At 33.3% G+C, this 24566-nt stretch overlaps 2 protein-coding genes across 3 annotated transcripts; one reads left to right on the plus strand and one right to left on the minus strand.

The window, feature by feature from the left end:
- Positions 1-2849: 2849 nt before the first annotated feature.
- LOC120345001 (leucine-rich repeat-containing protein 31-like) lies at positions 2850-10036 on the plus strand. 2 transcript variants are annotated; one of them, XR_013475452.1, is made up of 12 exons: positions 2850-3072; positions 3307-3403; positions 3690-3767; positions 3843-4075; positions 4297-4467; positions 4586-4756; positions 5228-5395; positions 5898-6062; positions 6328-6489; positions 6942-7121; positions 7489-8735; positions 9707-10036. XR_013475452.1 is itself a non-coding variant. In XM_039414360.2 (11 exons), the coding sequence occupies exons 2-11, from the start codon at positions 3313-3315 to the stop codon at positions 7558-7560; spliced, it is 1491 nt and encodes a 496-aa protein (XP_039270294.2). In that variant the 5' UTR covers positions 2850-3072; positions 3307-3312; the 3' UTR covers positions 7561-8934. The 2 variants fall into 2 exon arrangements, 1 of the variants encoding a protein (XP_039270294.2); XM_039414360.2 differs by lacking the exon at positions 9707-10036 and having other exon boundaries at positions 7489-8934.
- Positions 10037-17565: 7529 nt separating this feature from the next.
- On the minus strand, positions 17566-23502 carry LOC120344567 (matrilin-1-like). The gene is made up of 12 exons (XM_039413849.2): positions 23342-23502; positions 22872-23034; positions 22300-22378; positions 22076-22221; positions 21419-21524; positions 20981-21110; positions 20290-20455; positions 19777-19849; positions 18584-18729; positions 18376-18484; positions 17907-18012; positions 17566-17797 (listed from the first exon to the last, which is right to left on the minus strand). The coding sequence occupies exons 1-12, from the start codon at positions 23397-23399 to the stop codon at positions 17772-17774; spliced, it is 1308 nt and encodes a 435-aa protein (XP_039269783.2). The 5' UTR covers positions 23400-23502; the 3' UTR covers positions 17566-17771.
- Positions 23503-24566: the final 1064 nt, after the last annotated feature.

Raw genomic sequence — 24566 nt, forward strand, 5'->3', positions numbered from 1 at the left:
CGTCTAATATTATCTTCATTGAATAATTTATTTATTCGCTTTCTTATGAATGACAATAAACGTTGTAAGTCTAAATAAATCACGTGATTTATTATGAGTAATCTGTAAATAAAGTTTGTCACTATTATTTCCATATTGATGTAACGTCAGATGAAATATGGCTATATAAATGGCTCAGTCACATTAGAATTGTTGTGCAAGAAATTTTTAAACTAAATTACGCCCAAGTCATTCTTGAATTGAAACATTGCACATAGATAATGTTGTCTGTTGATCGTCATAAATGAATGGTATTAATGCACACGAATTGCATTGATTGTTTAGTTGCTGTGAGCAATAAAGAGACGTATTGTTGATAAACGTATCTCTGCGCTCGAGCTTGCGTGGGCCAAAACGTATGTCATTAGTTGACAATTCCCAACATTATATTGAGAAGGAATATATGTACTTGCGTGATTTGAAAGTCTGGCAGATATATCACAAAGTAGCAAATTGTTATATCAAGGGTACACGATGGGAATCGGTCTGTGTGTGCTAAATTGTTACTCCACGTATTATCCCTTACTGTATTCTAAAAGAATTGTTTGATAAATCGACATAAAACAATACATCTACGCTATTTGTAATGCATTTGTAGGTGTATTGAAATTCCTATAATACGTAATCAATTCTATCACATATACAGTAATGCATTGAATACGAGGAAGTAGTCATTAAGTTTATTATCAGTCATTATTATAAAATATAGGTCATTATTATCATAGGTTAAGTACCTACGTAGGCTACGTCAGATAGCACGCGTGAACTCATTTCATTGTTTTGCGTCAGTGCTATCATAGGAAAATTATGACTGTTTTGTAATTGATGATTTTATTTAGATGCGTTAGTAAATTTCATTGCGCATTGTATAAATGGCGCTTGCAAGTGACACGAACAATTTAGATTTTCAAATAGGCGCAATTGCTGATTTTGGTGGAAATCATTTTATTGTATAAAACATTTGATGTATTTTTATGAGAAGATGCTCAAAGCAGGTTCAAGTGCACTTACTTAGGAATAAGAAGAACTCATTTTATAAAAAAAAATAGGAAAAGTAGAGTGCGAAGAGCCACTGAAATCATACAGATTAAAGCGAGCATTGTGCACAAGTACATGTTGATGCAAGACTTGAAACAGTTGAAGTCATTACGATCGCTACATTACGCTATGAGTTGTTAATTCCGTAATATATTCTGAAAATTTTGATAAAAATATTTCTTGGTTTTGAAGGTTAACTGCCAGCCGAAACTCTTTTTTTTTTTTGGTGGGGCGTAACCAGAACGTCCATAAGCGAGTTGTGGGATCTTTGGACAGAATGTGACAGGAATAATCCAGAGAAGGACGTAGGCCTATCACTTAATTGTACAAATGACGTAGGCCCTAACGAGAAAGATGCCTGCCGCTACGGTAGAAAGATCCAACGTTCTCGCGTAACCAAAGAATATGTACAATATCATTCATAAATAATAATCAAGTTAAATATTAGGACATAACAAGCATATCAAGCAAGCGAGAGTTAATTTTCCAAAGTTCTTACCTGAAAAGGCCCCTATAATCGGTCCATCATAAAGATAGGTCGGCAAAACAGTTTAAACATGCTATCCTGTATTTGGAAACCCGTTTCTAATGGATTTGGCTGCTTGGAACTTAACACTGATACAGCGATGAAGAATGGTGATATTAGCAGTATCTACACATGGTGCAAATGAGATTATCTGGAAGTTGAAAATTGAATTGAAGATTATCTGGATTGAAATTGAATGTAGATTGGACTTTCAGAAGAAATAGGTAATGTCTGGAAGCGGATGGATGACTATCAAGAACCATTGTGGCGATGACGTTGTTTTCGCAAATGATTTTCTGATGACAAACAATTTACCATGTAATATATAATTCAATTTATTGCATAATTCCGTTGCGAAAGATCCTATAAAAAACTTCAAAATATTCAAACAAACTGACTCAGACGCCCAAACCAATTTAATGTGCATTAATAACAGTTAACGAATGAAATATGGAATGGTTTCAACGAAAGAGGCGATCAGATTCGAGATAAACAGTAATGATACTGATATACGTGTTTCATGCCATTTGTTGATGATAGACGGAATGCTATTTGGACGATATCTACCGAGAATCATGATATCGCCTTCGTTTTTAATTAAATGTCAAAACAACAGGGGAGGAACTGGCCTGAAGCAAGTGCACAGAACTAAACAAGACTCAATTCAAATCAAAGCCGGTACGTTACTTCAAATCAAGGCTGTATTTGTTGAAAAATGATTTCACGAATAAAGCGTCTTCATCCTGAGAGCAATTTATTTTTTCCATCCTAATAATTAGAGGTGGAATCCCAAATTTACCGAGGACTGATAATGAAATATGGCGGATAAATTTTTCCAATGAGATTAAATCTCTCTTTTTACACTTGTGTGTCGTGAAATGGACAGGCAAGAAATGAAATACTATGCCATAAATTTTGGTAGAAATCGAAAAACGAATACAAGTGAACGGACAGAAATTTATAGTTAATATCGAGAAGCGCCGAGCTTGTCCTTTAATGTGTTTTCAGTACTGATTTCAACTTTATCATTTAGTAATATTATTCTTATGATATTCTCAAACATCAAAATAAAATATTGAATACAGCACTGTTCTTATATAAACTAATAAAAAGAAATGGGATTTTGTATAGGCTATGCATAAAATTGTATCGCAGGTGCGCTATGTGTCGGACTTGATATTATAGCGCGACGACTTGTAAATTGATATGAAAATACAATGCTCTTTTCAATTCAATGAGAAGTCAATGTGTAATGTGTACAAATAAAATAATGCGATACCATTATTATTTCAGTGTTTAACTCGTTCGGAGATATCTATTTACAGTAATAATAGTGAATAGATATCTTCAAAAAATGAAATAATTTGATTGCCGCTGGATATTAGACAATCAAATGAATTATCAAGTCATTCATATTCGACTTAATTAAGACTGGCAAGGAAGCTCAATTTTATTCTTCTAAATAAAAAGTGAGTTATTGATGTTTGCTCAAACTTAACGATGAAGTATACGGTTTAGGTCCAGATTGGACCATGCATATAGTAAATTTTGGGTATATTTGAACAATATTATAATAAATATTTCGTTTTATTTTTGTTACCTAACATAGAAAGTGTGAGTCATACTATATTTGAGAAAAATCATTCCCTGTTCCTAATTAAGTTTTAATAAAGGAAAGCGGATATTTCTAATTTTGTTACTAGAAACTAATGGGAAACATGAAGACTGATATACAGACTACATATTGTTTAACACCAAGTCATCATTTTCAACAAACTTACGGGGATCAGAAAATTATGAGTGAGTTCATAGTAATTAACTTCTTATAGGTAAACGTACGCTGCTATAGGGTGGGTCGCGTAACTATACGTCGATAACACATTGTGTAAACATGCATTGCTATCCTATTGCAAAATAACTCGGCATGTTAACGAAAAGCTATGATTCACTGTAAAAATTAAGTGTCTTACAGATTTTTCTTTTTAGAGTAATCCAGACTTATAAAAATCCCAACCGTCTTTAATAGATATACATAATTGAGCATGATACTATGAAAGTTTAATAATGTTGTGTTTGTAATTCCCAGGTTCTAAAGAATCATCCCAGCGTAAATCAGACAAATTGACAACGATGAACGAAAGCGATAAAAAGACAACCTTTCCAGGTTCTACTTTTAAAATTTTATCTTTTTTTTTCAATTCGTTTTCCACTTTCTAAATATTGTAATCAATTTTGTCAGAAATAAATCAGGAACAAAAAATGGATATGATGGAAAGAAACAACTTTCGTTCTCAAATAAAAAAGATAAAAATACAGCACAAACCTATTAATGACAACGAAGTTTTGAGATTTTTGTCGCAAATCAAAAATGAAAGTAGTGATTGGAAACTTTCATCTGTAGTTGAACTTGAATTCCGTGACTGCGATCTTATCCCCGGATCAATTTCTATCTTCATAGACAATTTGGATGAAGTATGTGTTGGGGTGTTGTTCTACATTCAATATTATCAATCAACTAAGAATATTAGTAATTAAGCATAAAATGGTTAAGATATTTTTTATCATGATAAGTTCGATTATCAAAACTTGGCACTTCGGTTGGATGGATGTTAATATATAAATAATATATTTTTAATTCATTCTTAATAGTAGGCTACCAAATATATGAAAATGAAGTAATACTACGTTTACAGGATACCAAAGTTGAAACACTGAATGTCACTGGAACAACTAATGTTGGTGTTTTGATAACAAAAATTTACGAGCTCGTTGAAAAGTTTGGCACTGAATATCTCAATCTCGAAGAAAACGAAACTGAGCCGGATTTTCTGAAAGATTTGTGGCGACTTCTATCCAAGCACAAGGTAATTTGTCTACCCACGTTTCACATATGCGCGGATGGTTCACAGGAGAAATAACAAAATCAAAATATTGTCCAACTTTTAGTTAAATTACATAATACAATATAAATGATTGTTTCAGGATAATACTCTACGTGGTCTTGACCTAAGTTACAATGAACATCTGGACTTTGAATCTCTGGGGAAAATTATCAACTCATCGGAACTTTTGCAGTTGAAACTGGTTGGCTGTGGTTTAGATACCAATATGCTCGAAAACTTACAGGGAACAGTTACTCAGGAGCAGAGTCAGGTGGAAAATTTTTCATTTAATATACCAATGAGTCAAATGAATTAGCTTATGCCATAAGTTTGGATATTAAATATAGCAAAATAAAAATTTTATGATTCGAATAATGGCTCCAACTTGATTCGACAAAAATGTAACTAATACCCAATTTTCAAACTCCGATAAAATTAAAACAAAAAAATTAGTGCATGCAACCCTAGTGTAATTGCCTATTTTTCGAGTTCATTAGTGGGTATTTGAATTTAGCCATCGACACCATCACTATTGGAAGTTCGAAATTTTGACTCCCGGTTTCGGAGAATTAAACTTTTGACTCCGACCCTTAAAAATACGACTCTATCACCAATGTCAATGAAACATGATAGAGTCGTAGTGAAGATTCCAATTACACAGACTTGGACCACAAAAAAAAAACTTTCCCAAAAATATCTTTATCGAAGTTGACGTTTTCTGTTTATTTATTATTCTGTTTAGGTTAATGACTTGGACGTTAGCTACAATATCGATCTTATCTCTGAAGATATAATCATGTTACCGAGTATTCTCGGAAATGGTCCAATTCTGAAGTTGACGATGTGCGGATGCGATCTTTCGGAAGATGATGTTGAAGGATTCAAGGATCCTGTTTACGACAATCTGGAGGTATCACATTTCTTGTCAATTTATCATTTAGTATAAATCTATAAGTCATATATATAAGTTAATATCAAAGATCAATGCGCGGTATTTCTACTATTTCAAACTTTTATAGTTGTCGAATAAAGTGGGCGTTGATTCGTTTTACAATATAAATATATATGTACGACTCTGATGAATGTGAAAAAAAAAATTGAAGCAGCATCATTGCGATGTTAAACGCACACGCTTCAATAAGATCGCAACCGACCACTGGCAACAACTCATAATGAAGTCATAATGACGCACCTTTCTCGTGATATCTGCTGACTCGAGATCTGAATCAGCTCAAATCCACGCGAAACAACTCTGAGTAAAGAATGGCAAATAATTTAGGCAGTAGTAAAAAATTCCAAAATGTAAATGTTGCTGCCACAAACTGATTTGGCGTTTGAACACCGACTGCATAATACAGGATCTCAAAAGTGCAAACGATCAAATTTCATTATGATTTCATTATTTGTATTAGGTTGAATTTTTGGATGTAAGTTACAATTCTTCTCTTGGCCCTGACGGAGTTTCGATTGTCGGAGAATCTGTAAAAAGGATGAAATGCAAAAATCTTGGTTTATCTGGATGCTCGTTAGACGAAGAATGTGTTGATTCATTGAGGACTTCCTTGTGTGATCACAAGGTTCGTAACAGTTCAATATGGGAATTATCCTATGAGTAATGCAACCTAAACGCATAGTGTGGCGCAAGCAATATTATGATTTCGTCATTATAATCTAATCACGAAAATACAAAATGATATACAAAAAATAATATTGACCAATTATGTCTGACATATTGTCACTGTTTTACTCATTTTGACCAGAAACTGCGGTGGTCTGTGTTGAAATCAGTTCAGTTATAATTTATAATAGTTCATAAATTTTTAAATAAAGTCTTATTTTCAGCTGAAACAATTGGATATTAGCGACAATCCTGAACTAGGACGCTGCGTTGGCAAAGTTGTCTCCTTGGTGAAAGAAACAGAAATCAAGTCTCTTAAACTAAGCGACTGTCAATTCACTTCTAAACAAGTTTTAAGTCTTTCTGAGGAATTAAAAAAGCAAAAGGTAATACATCAATATATACTAATATAAATAAAGAGCAAGAGAGCAAGGATCAAATTCATAAATACAATAGGTCAAGGGCCATATGATCTCGTGGATTCGAAGACAACGGCAAACTTTGAGTGAAATATAAGAAGAAATTGGGGAAAAATGGTAATATACGTCTAAGGATTTTGTCCGTGCTGAGGTACTGATAATTTGAAATCGATTTGTTACAATCGATTTAAAATCGAATGCGAAAAATTTTGTTATTTACAACGAACCGAACCACAATTTAGCAGAGCGATCAGCCTGCACATTTTGTGTTCAATATCTGATACAAACTACTATTCACCATTATCTTTATGAATGAAAAACTGAAAATATGAAAAATATAACTGTTTGTTATTTTTTACCACATACATCAGTCAATTAAATGGCCAATTATTGCTAAAATAAATTTATTTCTTTAACAGGTCGTACTCGAAGAATTGAATTTGAGCGATATGAGATCCCGTCCTGGTACCGATTATATGTCTTCTCTGGGAGAACTCATTAATTCTGTGGAAAAGAAACTTATTATTTGTTTTCCACAAATTTCGACTGATATCCTCCGAAACCATATTCAAAGTGTTTTGAAAACAGAGGATAAAAACGTAGGTTTATGTTTAATTTATAAACATATTTGCAGGCTTCATCCTTGCAATAGCAAATATGATACTAAATAAATACATAGGATCAAATAAATAGGATGCAATGTTAACAACCTTCGATTGTATGTGAATATATTTATAAATGAGCGCTAAAATGATTAAAATATAAGATATAAAAATTTAGTTGGACCTATTTTGTCAGTGCACAGGAAAACATTATTTCCTAATTTAAACAAAAAAATGTTTTAATTGTAAAAAAATATAGACTGTAATTTTATCAATTTTTTATTTCTCAAGTAATTACATTTCTAATATTCTCGTAGTAGAGGTTTTACTTTTATGAGGTTTTACTGTTATGGTCTGTTTACAGCTCAGCATTGTATATGAATACGACCAAGGCCACAAGGAAAAAGAAATTGGTTGTATGAAAATAAGTGGCTGATATTACCTGAATACAAGGACTGTTCAACTTTGTAAATAAGCATCATCCGTAACAAAAGTTTCTGGAAATCAGAAATAATATATTTTGGAGCTATTTTCAAATTCTATAGTTCTATTCTAATATGCAATTCCATCGTTGTTTTTTTCGTGAATAGTCACTCTGTACTGCCGGTGGCTAACGTCAGGTTGACAACTTGGATACGCGAACTTGGGACAAAACTCTTGTCTGTCACAACTCGAATCAGACTCCACCAAACAAACCAACCAAGCAACATTGAATGTGTAGTCGGATCTAATATCAGTGATGTTTTAGTTATCAGCAACGAAGCCGTTTCCAAACCTCCCCCGCCCATCTCTCGCGACCATAAGGCCACCGTCACAATAGCGAAATACTAGCAAAATCCTGCAGCCAAATATACGATGTCATAATAACGTGTTTCCACTTTGCGAAATATTTCTAATTGATAGCCACGGAAAAGTAGAATTAAAAATTGAGAGTTATTATGTAGCATTTGATCCCAAAAACCTTTTTTGACTAAAGGGGAATTTAACAAAATACATTTAATACAAAAAATAACGTAAATTTTACAAAATAAAATCGAAAAATAGTTAAATTGACACTAAATTTGAACAAGATTCGCCTTTGGGGCTAAAAAAAGTATTTTAGATATAGACGGATATTTTAAACATATTTCTAACCAATAGAAGAAATTAGAAAAAAAACTCGATCAATATTCTAACAAAATATTTTCAATACAGCGTAACAACGTAAATTTCACAAAAATGGGAAAAATCGTTAAATTGGCCCGAAATTTGAACATGATTTGCCTTTGGGACTCAAAAAACATTTGTGTATGGATAGCGGGTTTCAACATCTTACCAATTAATTATTAGTTACGTATTCCTTATATTCAACTTGTGTTATATTGTAGGGATAATCTTGTTATTTTAGTTAGATTCTACTGCTATTTTTTAAATTAATAATATGAATCGTCGTAAAACCAGTCAAATCAGATTTCTTAAAATTATAAACCACCAAACAAGTTTTGCTAGTGGACATAATTAATTTAAATAGCCCCAAGCCATATTACAATGACGAATCAGTTTTAATACAATTCATCTTTGTACCACACTTGATTAGGACATTTCCGTACATGCTTATTTTCTATATACGAGGTGCGGCTAAAAAGAAACGGGACTGACGTCACAGATTGCGCAACACGATTAACCATCCGTAATCAACACTTTTGCAGTGTGGCGTAATATGTGTTCTTTGTTTGACAGCTGTTTTGACACAATATCGCAATTATTTTTGCTTTTCAGGATCCATAAGTGAATGTGATAAATTTCTTGTTGAAAAAAAAATGCTGTGCGAGGTCTGATTGAGTTTTTTGGCGATAGGGGGTTCAATTGCAGAATGACGATTGAACAAAGAATTAACATTAAATTTTGTGTCAAACTTGGAAAAATGCATGTCAACTCGGCATGCATCCAATCGTTGAGCTTTCTGCTCCTCAGTCAACTCAAGAGCCTTTGGCATCATTTTGGCACACACCTTTCGCATTCCCAAAGTGTCAGCCAAAATGGTGCGGACCGTTTCTTTGTCCATCCCAATTTCGTTGGCAATGACGCGAATTGTTAAGCGACGGTCACTGCGAACCAACTGCCAAACCTTTTCGATGTTGGTATCAGTAGTGGAAGTGCAAGGCCTCCCTGACCTCGGATCATCCTCCACATCCTCCCTGCCTTCCACAAATCGCTTGTGCCATTCAAAAACTCTTGTTCTGGATATGGAAGAATCTCCATAAACATCACGCAACATCTGCAAAGTCTCAGTCGCCGTTTTTCCAAGTTTGACACAAAATTTAATGTTAATTTTTTGCTCAGTCGTCATTCTTTAATTGAACCCCCTGTGGCCAAAAAACTCCATCAGACCTCGCACAGCAGCATTTTTTTTCAACAAGAAATTTATCACATTCACTTATGGATCCTGAAAAGCAAAAATAATTGCGATATTGTGTCAAAACAGCTGTCAAACAAAGAACACATATTACGCCACACTGCAAAAGTGTTGATTACCGATGGTTAATCGTGTTGCGCAATCTGTGACGTCAGTCTCGTTTCTTTTTAGCCTTACCTTGTATAAGATCACTATTCACCATTTTAATTACCGGTATCTTATTCGAATCATATCTTTTCGACAATAAAGACTTGGCATCGTTAACGTGTGTCTTTCAGACTGGGGGATCGATGCAGCCGTTAGAGTGGCATCCGTTTCTAACAAACCAACAAAACTTAGCCAGAGAATACGTTTTTGGCTATAGATTTACTGAACTTTGTGAAATATTACAATAGTATAATATATTATCGAATGTGCGATCGAATCACACATTTAATATAATTCTCCCTGTTTTGGTGCTTTTTCAATGTCTATACACTTCGTCCATGTTTATTGCTAAATCTTGGTAGATGATTCATTATAAGTAATCAGTAGTTTTTATTTTATCCACCATATATACATACCGTACACTAATGAATGCAGAATATGAAAAGAGGCGAAACTGATAAGGTGAGGTGAAAAGGAGTCGCGAGAAACCATGACTGGTTATCGAGCAGCGACGCTCGTAAAAAAAAAATCCTAACAATAATTGATAATAACATAAAAAAGTCTGATGATTAGCATAAGAAATATAGAAAAAAAATACAGTTGAGGCGACCTGAATTTCCAGGAGACACCCGATACACGAAAAAAACAAAAAACGACACTAGGCACTAGAAAATATGACGAGTCACGATTTGAAAACTTAATGATGCAAGTGCGCGAGAATGAGAATTTACTGCAAAATGGTGGATGATGCGCAATGGTTCAGAAGTCAGATATTATGTATGTATGATTATGTCAGTGGTTAAATACTTTGATTTCAAAAGGCTTTACTATCCTTTTTGGCGTGCGTCTTATTTCTTTAACTTTGGAGCGATTCACACTTTGCGAATGAGCAGTAGTAATATAAATAGATCACAACATATTATGACGTACATATCAGTTTATTTATGCCCTCTAGAGACGATGTCTCATAGTTATAGATGAGCTAGACCAGGGGTGTGCAACCTTTTATACAGGGGGGTCAGATACAAATAACTGAGTGAAACCTCGGGTGGCGTCTTCATTTAACATAGGCTTTCTAGTAATTGCAGGCACAAAAATTTTGGTTATTGATGCTTAGATAATAAATTGGACGCAGGTATAGGCTTTGTATCTCAGAGGGAGTGGAATTACTCGAACGTACCGATTGAACCAAATTAAAAACTCGCGGACCGCATACCATTCAAGATTGGCACTTCACCGCGGGCAGCACAATTTTTCCTTGTGGGCCGCATTTGGCCCGCGGGACGCAGGTTGCACACCGCTGAGCTAGACGTCCGCATTTTTCCACATATAAAACGCACCATCACATCTATAATTATCCTTTAAACTGAAAGGATGTGTATAATGCTATGCATTGGTGTAGAAAATATCTAAAAATATTATTCGATGTTTTATGCTCAAGCAGCTGAAAATTCTTACATATATTAGTCCAAGTATTTTAATTTCATTTGGCGAAGTTAGCAGTAACCTATGAAACTTGCAAATACTTTTATCTTTTATAGTCATATTTTCACAATGCTTATTATTTAGGTGTACGAACTACGAATACAAACTTCATTTGTCAATTTGTGTATATTCTCAACTGTGTATATTCCAATAGATTGCCAATTATAAATCATTTAATCGTGGAGCTATAATAGTGCACAAGCTTCTGAAATGAACACAGAATATGTTTCACTTTGTTTGTGATACTTTGATGAAGACTTTGAAACTTAAGGTAAATAACGCGTTGAGTACAAGATACAGTTCACCTTCAAAACACGGCGTTCCTTGTGGAGTATTGGTCAAACAATCATTATTTTATATTTCCATCAATGACTTGCGAATTTTATTCAATTTAATATTAATTAGGAAGTGGAGAACGATTGAATTCAGTCACTGTTTCACTCAATGACGATAAAAATAAACATTTTTCGAAAGTTGTCCATGATGCGCCATTGAATTTACATATGGACCTCATCCTGCAATGTTTCAGTCCCTGTAAAATAGACCACACCAGCTATTACAATCTGTGTGGTTCAGGGTTGTTGAGTTGGCAAGATTTACAAGCGACTCCGACTTTCAAGGGTTGAAGAATTATATCACTCATGGGCCTGAAATTTTAACTCTGACCCCCAACCTTAGAAAATTCAAGATTTCGACTCTGAATCTATTATAAACTTCAAACTTCACTTTACAATAATGATGACTCAAGGTGTGCCAACTTTTGCATAAAATACAACAGACATTTTATTCATACATTTTCAAATTTACACTCATTTACATATTTTAGGGTAAGCAAGAAAAAAATAGTCTTCATTAACATAGGTCTTAGGATAAAGAGAAGATTTATAGAATATGCAAATTTGATTAATGTAATATGAAGGCATGCTTCTCTATCATCATTATATTTAACAGACCTGATTATTTACTAGAAATCCATAGTAAATGTGTATCGACACACTCAAACTTATCCCATCGCGATGCTCAGATGGATAACATTCATTCACATACAATATTAAATAAACAATGTGGAATCATAGCATTTGGTTTAACGAATGAAGCGTTTGCTAAAAATCGTGTTGTCATTTTTGCTTCAGTTTATGGTATATGTTTGATATGACATTAGCGAGACTTTCTGAATAATATGCATGCAAAGAGGAAGGATGTTAAACATCAAACTTATGAAACTGTTTGATGTCTAAATTAATAGTTTCAAAAAGGCCATTTCAAACATCTATTGCTCTTTACCTATAACTTTGTATAGGTTCGTTTTGCAAATGAACACGCGAAGCAAAAATTGAATTAATATTTAACATGAATTATGGGAACCTTTTTACAGTGTGATGACGGATTTGGCTTAATTGACAAACAATTTAAAAGACTCGCTTCAGTGATAATAAAATGTTTTTTGGACACGTTTAGTGGACATAACGATCGTTTCAATATTATGTTGTTATTGTTATTATTTGTCTCCATCATTTTTAAAAAATCGCTTTTCTCTTCGAATACAGGACCAATTGCTTTGAAATTTTCAGTGAGTAAAGATTGATCTTTTTGCCAGAAGGCTATTACTTTTATTTATTTTTAAACTTCGCATGAAATCTGATATTTCGGCTAAAATTTCGCTGTATTATTTTATCCATGGGAACACTGGCTGTCCGGTTTGATTCTGTAAATTATTTATACGCGAAACTCGGAATTTTTTGTGGGTACCGGTGGCGTCAAAAGTAAATACTGCTTCGCTCTGGTTAACGTATCCATATATTTGAGCACAGCTCTCTTGTTTCTTCTGATAAACTTACTTATAGTGAATATAATATTAAATAATAAGAAATAATACAGATATATTATCCCCTTAATAGTCAAGTTTGACTTATTGTTCTGCAGAGTCATACAGAAAAGGTAGTACTTTGGGAAATCTAGAACTGAAAAATTCCCAAAATCCCTCGGGGTAACTCTGAAAGCATGCGTGGGTTCGCGAATTTATTTCTCCGTAATGACTTTTCTTATTCCGAAAGAAACGTATGAGATCGTAGAATGATTCTTCATCGAAACCAGTTTGGGGTTTTTCAAGGAAAAGGACATTCTGCACTCCACAATATTCTTGATTTTTCGTATTAACCTCTTCCATACTTCTCCGCATTTCATCTGTAATGAAGCTATCATCCCTACGTTGAGTACACTTCCTCCAATCGAGCTTTTCTGCCTTGTTTTTGCCGTCATTATATTTATATGGAACCATAGAGCTTTTTTTAGGGCTGCTTGCTCTGCCTGCTAGTTTTTGTATTTCATTCTTATTAATTTTTCGCTCCCCTTTCTTTTCCAACGCTTCATCAATTTTTGTTTTTTCTTCCAATGTTAGGACAAGTCTTTGTATCCAGTTTCCATTTAAAATTTCATCGTCATCAGCTTTGCTGCATATTTCTCTTTGTAAATTTTTAGCTTTAAAATCAAAAAAATCTGTGATGTAAGCGATTCTTTTTTCAGCATTCCAAAACATTGGATGATCTAAAACTTTATCAATTGAAGAAGAACAGGCATCAGATAACATTATCCTTATTAAATGCGCTGCTATTTCCCCATCTTCGTAGTTTTCTGCCATTTGTTCTATTTCGCTATCACTTAGCTCTTCACTGCCAATTTCTTTACCGTTGGTTATCACAAAAAAAAATATTTTCCCCAAGCATTGAATATCAAATCTTTGATTTCCCCTAGAAGAATCTTGTCCATCAAACACCACCTCGTTGTTTGCATCGAAGTGAATGTTATCTACTTTGATATCTCCATGCGACAATTCCTTTTGATGAAAAGATTTTTTGAGGCGACGACTAATTTTCAAGAGATAGTCTACTTTGTTTTCTTTAGTGATTTTCTCAATTTTGCTTCTTAAGCTTCTTAATGTAACGGCCATTGAATAGGGATGCAAAGTATCGGAAAATATTCTCATAGATGGCATATGGACTTGAACGTTGTAGCGATTTGGTAGGCGTTAGATTTCTTCCACTTATCAGTCTTGATTAGCCTTTTCTCATTGTGACAATGTTGGTTTAATGATAATATTAATGTAATCATTTGCTTTGAATTTGAAAGCAAAAATAACTTGGGTTAATATAAGTAATCAAGCTTTGGATTATTACCTATATAACTGAAAACGCCACAAACTGACTTGTGATAGTGTAAGATTGAATCCAGATAAACCCAAATAACGATTATAATAATCGGGATATTCGCCCTACGCAATAGATCTGCATAGTTAATCTATATTTGCGTGCAGTTCCTATATAGTTATTCGCCGTAGAGCTTAACAATGATGAAAAACTAGATAAAAATTTTTATCCGTATATTTTGCTTACACCTATAGTTGCTTCATTAATTAATTGCCAACTTTATATATTATGCCTTGCGTTACCGATATTTATTTGCGTATCTTCTGTAAAATAGACTTATATGTAGCAACTAGAACTTGTTTACCAATGCTCCTTTCATCTTTGCATTAAAAACTTAGAGTTCGAATTTCGTTTAATCTCATACGCTTTTAACTCATATATATATATACTTGACATTGATGCAGGTGTCAAAATATTCGCGGGTTTTCAGCCATTTTATCAATGTACTCAATACGTCCTTTTACTTATAATGTCTCCACATCTCAATTAATATATAAGGTATGCGAAGAGGACGATGACTTGAAAATATAAATATACACAAATCAGGATCGCGTGATGCGGAAGTTTTATTATAGAGAGACGACGTAGTATGACGTTTAAGTATAGTCATAAGTCATTCATGGTAAATGATAGAATGAATAATAACTAAATATTAGCATAATGATATCTATGACACTGATTAGTTAACCTATAACCTACGTGGTATACTTAATTCTTTATTATGACTTCCTTGTGTGCCTATTGAATAATCTATGCGTAATGAGCTATTTAATAATTGCAATGTTAAATGTTAGCAATGTTCTACAACCCTGAATTAATATCTATGGAAGTTTATATTGGCCCTAAAGTCTACTAATTCCCAATTTAGGATCACGTCAAAATCAGAACAAAAAGTGTAAACAATTGAGTATATACCGTATTTCCCGGCGAATAAGTCGCTTTTCTAGATCCAAATTTTTGGCATGATTCTGGGTCTTGAGGGGGGGGGGGGTCGTCTTATTAGGCGAGTATGATAATTTTTTGGTGTCGCCCTATTATTCAATTTGTACCATAAAATACCGGAGATAGCACCCCCACATCCTCACCATTGCCGTGTTATTTTAGATCGGTAATGTTCTTATATAATGGACGCAATCGCGAGTTACGTTGAACACAATCAGATTGAAATTGAAAGAAAGTTTGAATTCTCGTAGTTGTTATGGATTGAATATTATGCTACAAGAAAAGTCATTATGGGCTATTTCAACCAATGCATGGATGGAATATTACGCTACAAGAAAAGTCATTATAGGTAATTTTAACCAATGCGCAAACGCGGCGACTGCTCAAATTTCTCTGCATGGTAATTTGAGATTCCGATGTCGATGGGATTTTACTACCCGTCTTATTGGCAGGTTATATGCAAAAACCCATTTCTTCAGGCTTAAAAGCGGGCCTCGTCTTATTTACCGGGTAGACTTTTTCGCCCGGAAATACGGTATATATTTTTTTACAAACGCACTTATATTTTCAACAATTCGAGCGTGGTTGGTAGTACAAAATTATTTTTTATTCGGTGGTCGTGGCTCTAGGTATTTCCCACTTATTATCCTTAAGCTGTTTGATTACCTTTCTCACCTAAGATTACCACAGTTAAACACTCGCGCCTTTGATAAGTTTTGTGAGGTAGCGGCAAGTTGTTTATATCTAGTACCGCTTTATTCCCATATTTTGTGCATAAATGGTGTGTCACGCAATTTAGCATTCAATACCGCTATTTTGTTATCCTTCCAATGGCTTTGATGAATTTGTTCACTTCACATATCTATGAAATATCATAAATATAATTGTAATGAACATTCGTATTCAGTGAAAATCGATTACAAAATAATAAACAGTGGCAGGTGAGTCTTGAATTATTCACACAGTTCACAGGTAAGACAATTGCCCTTTTTTATGTAGGTCACTTCATTTATTTATTTTATGAATCAGATACTTTATAACTGAATGCAATAAATACGTCATTCTATTCAAGTATGAATCAAATTATCTCAAACCGAACGTACGAAAATGCAGTCTTTTAAGTTAAGTAAGCCATTTTCTTAGTTAAGTAAGCCATAATTTCCTCCTATTAGAAAATTTTAATATATTATGGAATTACACTGATTTATCTGCCTGAAGACCAGTATTTGTGTGTTTTTGAAAATACCAAGGTAGCGATATGAGAATGTTTTCATTAAAAATATTATTCACATGACATCAGGTCGAACAGAGCAGATTCAATTTGTATGAGTTTGCTCGAATGGTCTCGTAGACGTATGGCGTAGTCGAAGATTGTGCCAGATTGAAAAATCATTAATCGAATTTCACGTGTATTGCGTAAGCGTAACTTAGATTTATAGTAATCGACAGAACCGAAAAGAAAATTTACTGAAAACTATATATCGCAATGGGACAAATGTAAAATGTAGGCGACGCTGAGGGTGGGATCATCGAAAAATTTATTAAGTATTTAGCTCGAGCTTGCAAGTGGTAATCTGTAAGCTGATTAATGACTTTTGTCTTGCTTTGCTCACAGTAGTATGATATGCCAAAAGAGAGAGAGAAATTTTATCATTTGTGTAATGCCCATACACACAGATCCTGTGAAAATATACAAATCATTTCAGTGGTAGGATCTTCTGTGAACAACGATTGCTTGTAATTTTGTTCTGCTTAGATCAATTCCGAGAGATCGCCTCCGGTGATCTACTGTTTATGCTATGTGCTTCATAAATACTTCTTCTCCAGAGTACCCGTAATTGATCTAACCCGTGATTGATCCACAATGCTATCGTTACCATGTGTTTTGTTGAACAATGGGGTATTTTAGACACCACGTGGTGGCAAATTCCCGCCATTCATAATAAACCTTGCTTCTTACTTGTAGACATTTTGTCTTTCATAATCACATCACTGATTAAAAATTCACCTTAACATACCAATTTCCATTCTAGTGTGTGCAGTCACGTAACACAAATTCGAAAACGTCGATAATGCCGTTACCAATAAAAAACATTAAAAATAACCAAGCGGACCACGTGAATAAGTTCCGCGTTCCGGACAATGGCATGCGAGCCGTATGTTGTTCCCCCTCTGGACTAGTTTCATGTGCCCCATCGAAATTCTATTACTTGATCAAGTTAAAAATAGAATGCTGCAGACAACGATTAGAAAATACTTCATGAGATCTCGATTTTCTTGTATTACCGTAATTTATTTTTGTTTTTTTAATAACATTCTGTATATATTTTTGATCAATGAGTCTGTATCTTTTTTAGGAACTACTTGAAGAAAATACTAAGTAGAATGAAAATCGATTTCACTCGAACAGGTTGGCCATGTAGTCATCACATTTTCACTCTATAGGAAAGTAAACAGCTGCCGCAATGATTGTTTTCAAATTGAGCACAAATCAGAAAGATCTGTAAAATGAATGTGAACATTACTTATTAACTCTAGTAACTAATCCATCTCACCAGCAAACAGGTAAACCAGATTAAAAACGTCGAATCTGGGCAAATCTGAACTCACCTGAGTTGATATCAACTTTCAATGATTTCAAGAGAACCTTTAATGAGTCAAAAGTATTTGCAAGATAAACTTGTTTCATATTATCCAGCTCTCCTGTTGCCATAATCTAAAGAGAAAATAGTGAATCAATATAGGAATAACAATAAGTCAAACTACAATTTGAAATCTCATGCAGAAGTTCGAAAGTTTATAACTCTAATTTGTTTCGCACCGTAACAGATACTACATGTACGTGTTATTGCCTAGAAAATATTGGGCTAGCAGAGCTTGTCCTAGGACCTAGGACAAAAAACGCGTCAAGTTTTGCCATGTACAGTTTTTATACAAATATTTTGAGTTTACAGTTTATATTGAACACTATTTGCAAACATCTTTCAGTAAACAATGATGCTGGTTGTAGGCTTATTTGAATTTTATATCATTGGCAAAATGATGGTAAGGCATATACACAGCAACTGTAAAACCTTACCTGAAGCTCACCAACAGGTACCGCTGATCCTACTCCGATTGCGAATATGTTTATTAGGTTTGATCGAGCATATGAAGCTGCGGAAGAAAGCTTGGAACCATCTGATGACCTAACATAAATCAAATCAAGTGGAAGGTAAAAAAAATAACATTTACTTTGTTGTTTGAAATTATAGCTAACTTATAATTAGAGAAAGTAAAATGTTTACATTCCATCTGTGAGCAGGATCATTATTTTTTTCACTGAAGGTCTATCAAAACAATCGGATCCCATAAAATCTTCGTTTACGGTTTTATTGATTGCATGAGCGGTGTAAGTTGTGTATCCAAAAAGTTCTATTTCATTCAAAGCTCTCTGTAAATATATTTGAAAGTTTTTTCATTTTTTGGCATTTTTTCCATAAAATGAGATACGTGAATAAAATATTTTTCGCATTTTCTAAAAACGATATGAATTGATGATGCTCGATTTGCACCTTGGATCTGGAGCGTTGGAATAGCTTCGCGGTTTGTCTATTAACTTTCGTTTCCATTTATTTGGGCATTGATCTTTTGTAAATTATAACAATCGCATAAACTATAATATTATTGTACTGCTTGACGCTTTTCAAAGAGCCATTGTCAATACTTCGAGAGTATTTCCTGCTTCTCATTCTTGGCGTCAAAGTCAATCGTAAAGTTATGGAAGGAATAAGAATTCGTTTGCAGCAATGCATCAATTGGCTGATTATGCGATGCACAATTCACCATTGACGTCATAGCATAGGATTGCTTGGGTAATTTCCTGAAAGTCCCACAATCGAAACACAACAATCGAAAACACAACATGATGAATAAAATGTTTTTCAACGAGTAGTTTTGGGAAAATTTTAAATCAAATATTTGTCTCCCATTCTTGCTAGTTGCTACGGCGGAAAAAAATCTAGACTATGGGTCCAATGTATATATTGTTTGTTCTAAATTATCCCGAAGTAAAAATATAAACATTCTCGAATTATTGGACAAAAATTGCACATAAAGATTGTATTGCTAAATTCTGCCAAAATCCCAAGTTGTTGTTTTTGTTCTTATTTTTGTTGTTCAATAGAAATAAAAATTCAAAACACAATGAATTCGTATTACCTCTCATTTTTCCAAGAATTTTGCGCAAAAAATATGCATAATTCAATGAACTCGTGATTGGCCTCTAGTTTTAACGTGTAAATGCTCGCTCAATCATATATATATATATACAGTTGAAAATATTGGATTGAATAAATACCGCTATAAACATAAAGTAGATAGTATTCACCCACAAATGAGAATGCAGTACAATTTTTTTTATAAAGTGTGAGCATTGGTTTTTATAAAAAAGTTTTTACAAATTATCTCACAATGCTATAAAAATAACCTACTAACTCACATAAAATGCTGTGACATTGTCGTATTTTCCTAGCGGTATCTCTGTTTTCATGTAAGGTTGAGATGAAGCTCCACTACAAAATTTAAATGCTTTTATTTAAAAACTATAGCAAGAAATTTTATTTATTAGTTGAAGTATGACATTTTCTTTCAACATTCTAAAAAATAACTTTTCATATAAATTATTTAAAATGATAAATATGATAATATTTTTCAACAAAACACACGTATTAGTTTTCATCAATCAGGAAACGTCCAAAACTTATGCTACGACTCAAAAAAAAAAAATGCCCAACATATTTCTTAGTCTGACTTTTATCTGCAGCTTCCTACAATATACTAATAATGATATTTATATTGAGCGTAGAAATATTTCTCTTTTCCTTGATGATTCCTAATGACTATTAAATCCGAAAGTATGACATTGAATTAGGTTCAAAAGGTTATTATGTCAATTTTTAAAGCCTGTTTAGGGAATTTCCTGTCATTACTTTGAATATAAATAAATTCTTACCTTAGCCAATGGGAGAACTGAACTACACCAACCGCAACTGACTCTTCTAAATCAAGTTTGTCAACAAACATTTTAACCCATAACTTGGCTTGATTCCAATTGGATTGTCCTACAGATGCCGACCCATCTAGTACAAACATTAGATCTATGCATCTGTGAGTACAGGCTGAAGTGAAGAAAGAAAATAAATGCATTAACGACAGGTATAAAGTTGTTTTAATGATAATAGTAAAATGAGTATTTGCTTAGTATAGTTGAACAAATTTTCAGGTCCAAAAATAAAAAGGGAACTCAGGGATGAGTTGAGATTCGCAATGTAAGAATTTGAGAGTACTCAATATCCTTCTAACGCCTTTATTCGTGAAAATATAATGCTTGGCTTCTGCTCAGATTGAATCTCAATTATTGTTAAGTTTTTTCATTATAATTTACATTTTTTAATTTTAATTATAGAATCAATTCATAAAGGGTTTTGCATAAATGATAAAATCATTGAACAAAACACACAAGGGTTCAGTAGTTTCTCTATAAAATTAACTTTGAGATATTGTTTTTTTATTAGATCTAGCAGATCACCAATTCCGTTCATAAAAAATAATTTACTCGCAGTCTACTCGGAGAAAAGACAGTTGCATAGCTTTATAACAAGCCTATTGTTTTAAATTACCAATGGTCAGTGTTTATTACTCACGATTTTGCCCAGTGACGTTCATATATTCACAAATGCTATTCTGTAGCGAGCCAACAGTTTCACTCAAATCAGCAAAATTTTTAAGTACAAGGACTCTTTCGTCGTTTCCTTTCTCTCCATTTGCTATTATCTGTTATAAGTCGTAAAATAATTTGCTGGAAAAACAACAACTTGGCTGGCAATTTAATTCAATTTGTGGTTTCCGCAGATGCATCTCAAACATCTTTTTAAAGATTGGAAAAGATTATTTTAAGTCCCCCGATTCCTCTAATTTTTAAATAGAAGCGACTTCAATCAATCAATCACATATTAATTAAATAGCCCTATTTGTCTAGCACTCTACCTTATTCCTAGTGGCCGAACAACGTCGGAATTTTGATAATGAAGTGACGATTTTGATAAAGGAAGTTTAAATTAATATAAATGTGATTGGCAAACCTGCAGTTCTGTCTTGTTATATTGTCCAACACCAATAGAAAATGTGGTTATTCCAAACGATTTGGCGTATGCAGCTGAATAAGGAAGATATGAGTAGTCTGATGACCTAAAATATAGAGATTTTGTGAAGAAGTTTTTATTATTTAACGATTCGTTTACAAGTCATTGGAATTGAGAGTACTCAAATTTACGAATAGTGTTTGAAAACACCAACGACGGCACATCGCAGCGTAAATTTGCTATACGATCATTCAAATGCTTCATATTTGAATTACCAATCAATATCATAATAGAAATATGGTGGACTATTCTGACAAAAAAACCACGCGGTGGCGCAGTATGCGTAGAAATAGCAAAATTTGGTGCAAAACACAATTTTTATAGGCCGATTTCGAAGCCCGAAATTTCTCTGAAAATAAAAATATTGTTTCTAGCAACAATCTCACCACCAAGAACTGTAATTGCAAAATTGACTGGTCAATTTGTTTCGAAATGAGGCGATTTTTTTTACTACAACAACACAACAACAAGACCTTAACAACTCCTGTTTAGTAAAATCTTTCCAATAGCGAGGGTCTTCAAAAACAGTTACATACTGATAAAAATTGTTTTGAGAATAGAGATAAATTCTTAGTTAGAAATACGTTTCAAACTTACTTGCCATCTGTAAGTAAGATCATGACCTTGTGTACCAAGGAATCATTAAAACGATCAGACCTCATGAAATCGTCATTGACTGTTTTGTTGATGGCATGTGCGGTGTAAGTTGTGAAACCCTGGTACTCCATGGTGTCCACAGCATTCTGTTAATAAGGGTATTGTGTTACTAACAGCAAAGCATATTTGTGACTATAAACACTCACACGGTAACAACAAAATACCTGAAAATAGGTTTGGTCTTTTATTTTTCCAAGTTCAATTTCGGTCTTCACATATCTTTGTTCAAATGATGGTCTTCCACTGCAATATGTATTATTTAATTTTTCATATCAAATTTCAAAATGTATTGTCACTAAGTCGTTCCTTCTGCGGTTGGAGCGTTTTCATATATTTGTGGCTTTCGCTTTTAAATTGATATACTTGGTGAATAATCAGGTTAGTCGAGCTTCTTTGTAACTACTGATAAATGATAATACGTGAGGTTGTAACGTCTTGTAGAGATGGAGATGGATTATTTACGTTTTACACCAAGTCACTTGTTTTCTATACAAGGCGTAGATGCTATGTAAAGGAAAAATACACAAAACAAAAATACAACTTTATACAAAATACACAAAATTTGTGGGAATATGTTAAAAGTTCATAGATACAATTTTCAAACTGCGACCTTCGGACCAAACGCAGTCAAAATGCATGTTTTTTACGGTTGCAAATTCACGCCGCAGTTGCAAAGGTCTGTCACGAGCAGACTCCATTCAATCCAACTCTGTTTGATTACAACGGATACTCTTACCTGAGCCAGTGGGAATACTGAACAACACCAACATGAACATTTTCGAGATCAATATGGGAAACAAACGTTTTCAGCCAAGTTTTTACATGTTCCCAATTTGTGTTACCAACAGAACCTGATCCGTCCAATACAAACATTAGGTCCATTGAAGTATGAAGACATTCTGTTCAGAGAAATAAATATTTGGATGAGGTATTTTGTGCCCAGGCATAGCATTATATGTTTCATAACAAAGTTTCATTTTATTTGGTTGAAATAGCAGTTAAAATACATCTAAATCGTATCATCAACGTCTAGCTATAGATAATATATACAAAGTTACATTTTTTAAACTTTAATATTAAAAGAAGATTTAAAACCTTATCCAAACATTGAATTATTACCAGTAAATCGATTTATGCGTGCTATCATCAATAAAGATTTTATCTATTATATATTGAACAATACTAAAAATAACATATGGAACTAACCTTTTTGAGCAGAAGTTGTTATCACAAATAATGTCAATATCATACATAATTCAAACATTTTTCTTATTGCGATATTAAATGCATCTAGTAAAAATATTACACTCAGTAAGTACTTCTTATTCACTATGATATTAATGCTATAAACTGCTTTCAATGAGTAAAATTAGACTTCAAAATTGTTCAATATATAGCAAAGTCGTTTGTTTCAAGTTGATTTAACTTTGAAATAATTCTATAGTATACTAAAAGGGTTCTTAACAACTAACAGAATACTACACAAATTCTGTTCGCATAGAGAACGCTTCCATCAAACTCTGCAGCAAATTATTTATATAATCTGGTGCTTATGGAAACGAATTTCTCCTTACTCATATCGCGTTCAATAAACTAAGTGTTTCAGCTCCTTTCAAGATTTTGACAAACACTGAAACTTGCATCGATGATTTACCACAAACTAGAATTAAAAATGAATGTTATGAAAATCATTTCTTAAAAATGAATCAAAATATTTCTCACTCCCCAATTCCAGTGACGACATTGTTATTTGTTTCACAGTTCTCGTTCGTGACTGACGCCCCCGGCGATCCTGGCGCCTTATTGTCAATACAGATTTCGAGTATTGAATCAGAATGCTTTTCAAAAACTGCATCAAAAGTCAACTTGTTTATGTTGTTAACATGTCATTCTGCTACTTGTTTTGAGTTTGTAGTTTATATTGAGAATATAATTCATTGAATCTCAACACTGAAAAATTGGTAACATCGAAAACCGTCCTAATAGACAAATGCTACATATACGCAATTTATATATTGTGGCTTTATTTAAGAGATTGGAATGTTTTTATTTTCAAAGCGCATTATGATAAGTTTAACAAATAAATAAAATTCGCATATTTTCAGCATGCAAATTTTATCATATATTTTTTGTGTACAGATGTCAATCTCTAACAACAATTATTAATTGATCACAACCTTCAATTCTTCCGGCATGGTATAAAATATGCGGAATGAAATTGCTATTTGTCATGGTGTCATGAAATCGCGTATCGCGCGAGTTTTCTTACCATTATTTAATTTTTCATTATATTTACTCATATGAACATAAGAATATTATTCTTATAATTATAGAACGCAATTATCTCCAATATGTTTCATCTATCAGCCACGTACAATACAAAAAATTGTTTATTGCCTAATGTGTAGTAAAAATAATGCTTAATAATTAC

This window comes from Styela clava, chromosome 5 (genome assembly GCF_964204865.1).
Source record: "Styela clava chromosome 5, kaStyClav1.hap1.2, whole genome shotgun sequence".
Taxonomy (NCBI): domain Eukaryota; kingdom Metazoa; phylum Chordata; class Ascidiacea; order Stolidobranchia; family Styelidae; genus Styela; species Styela clava.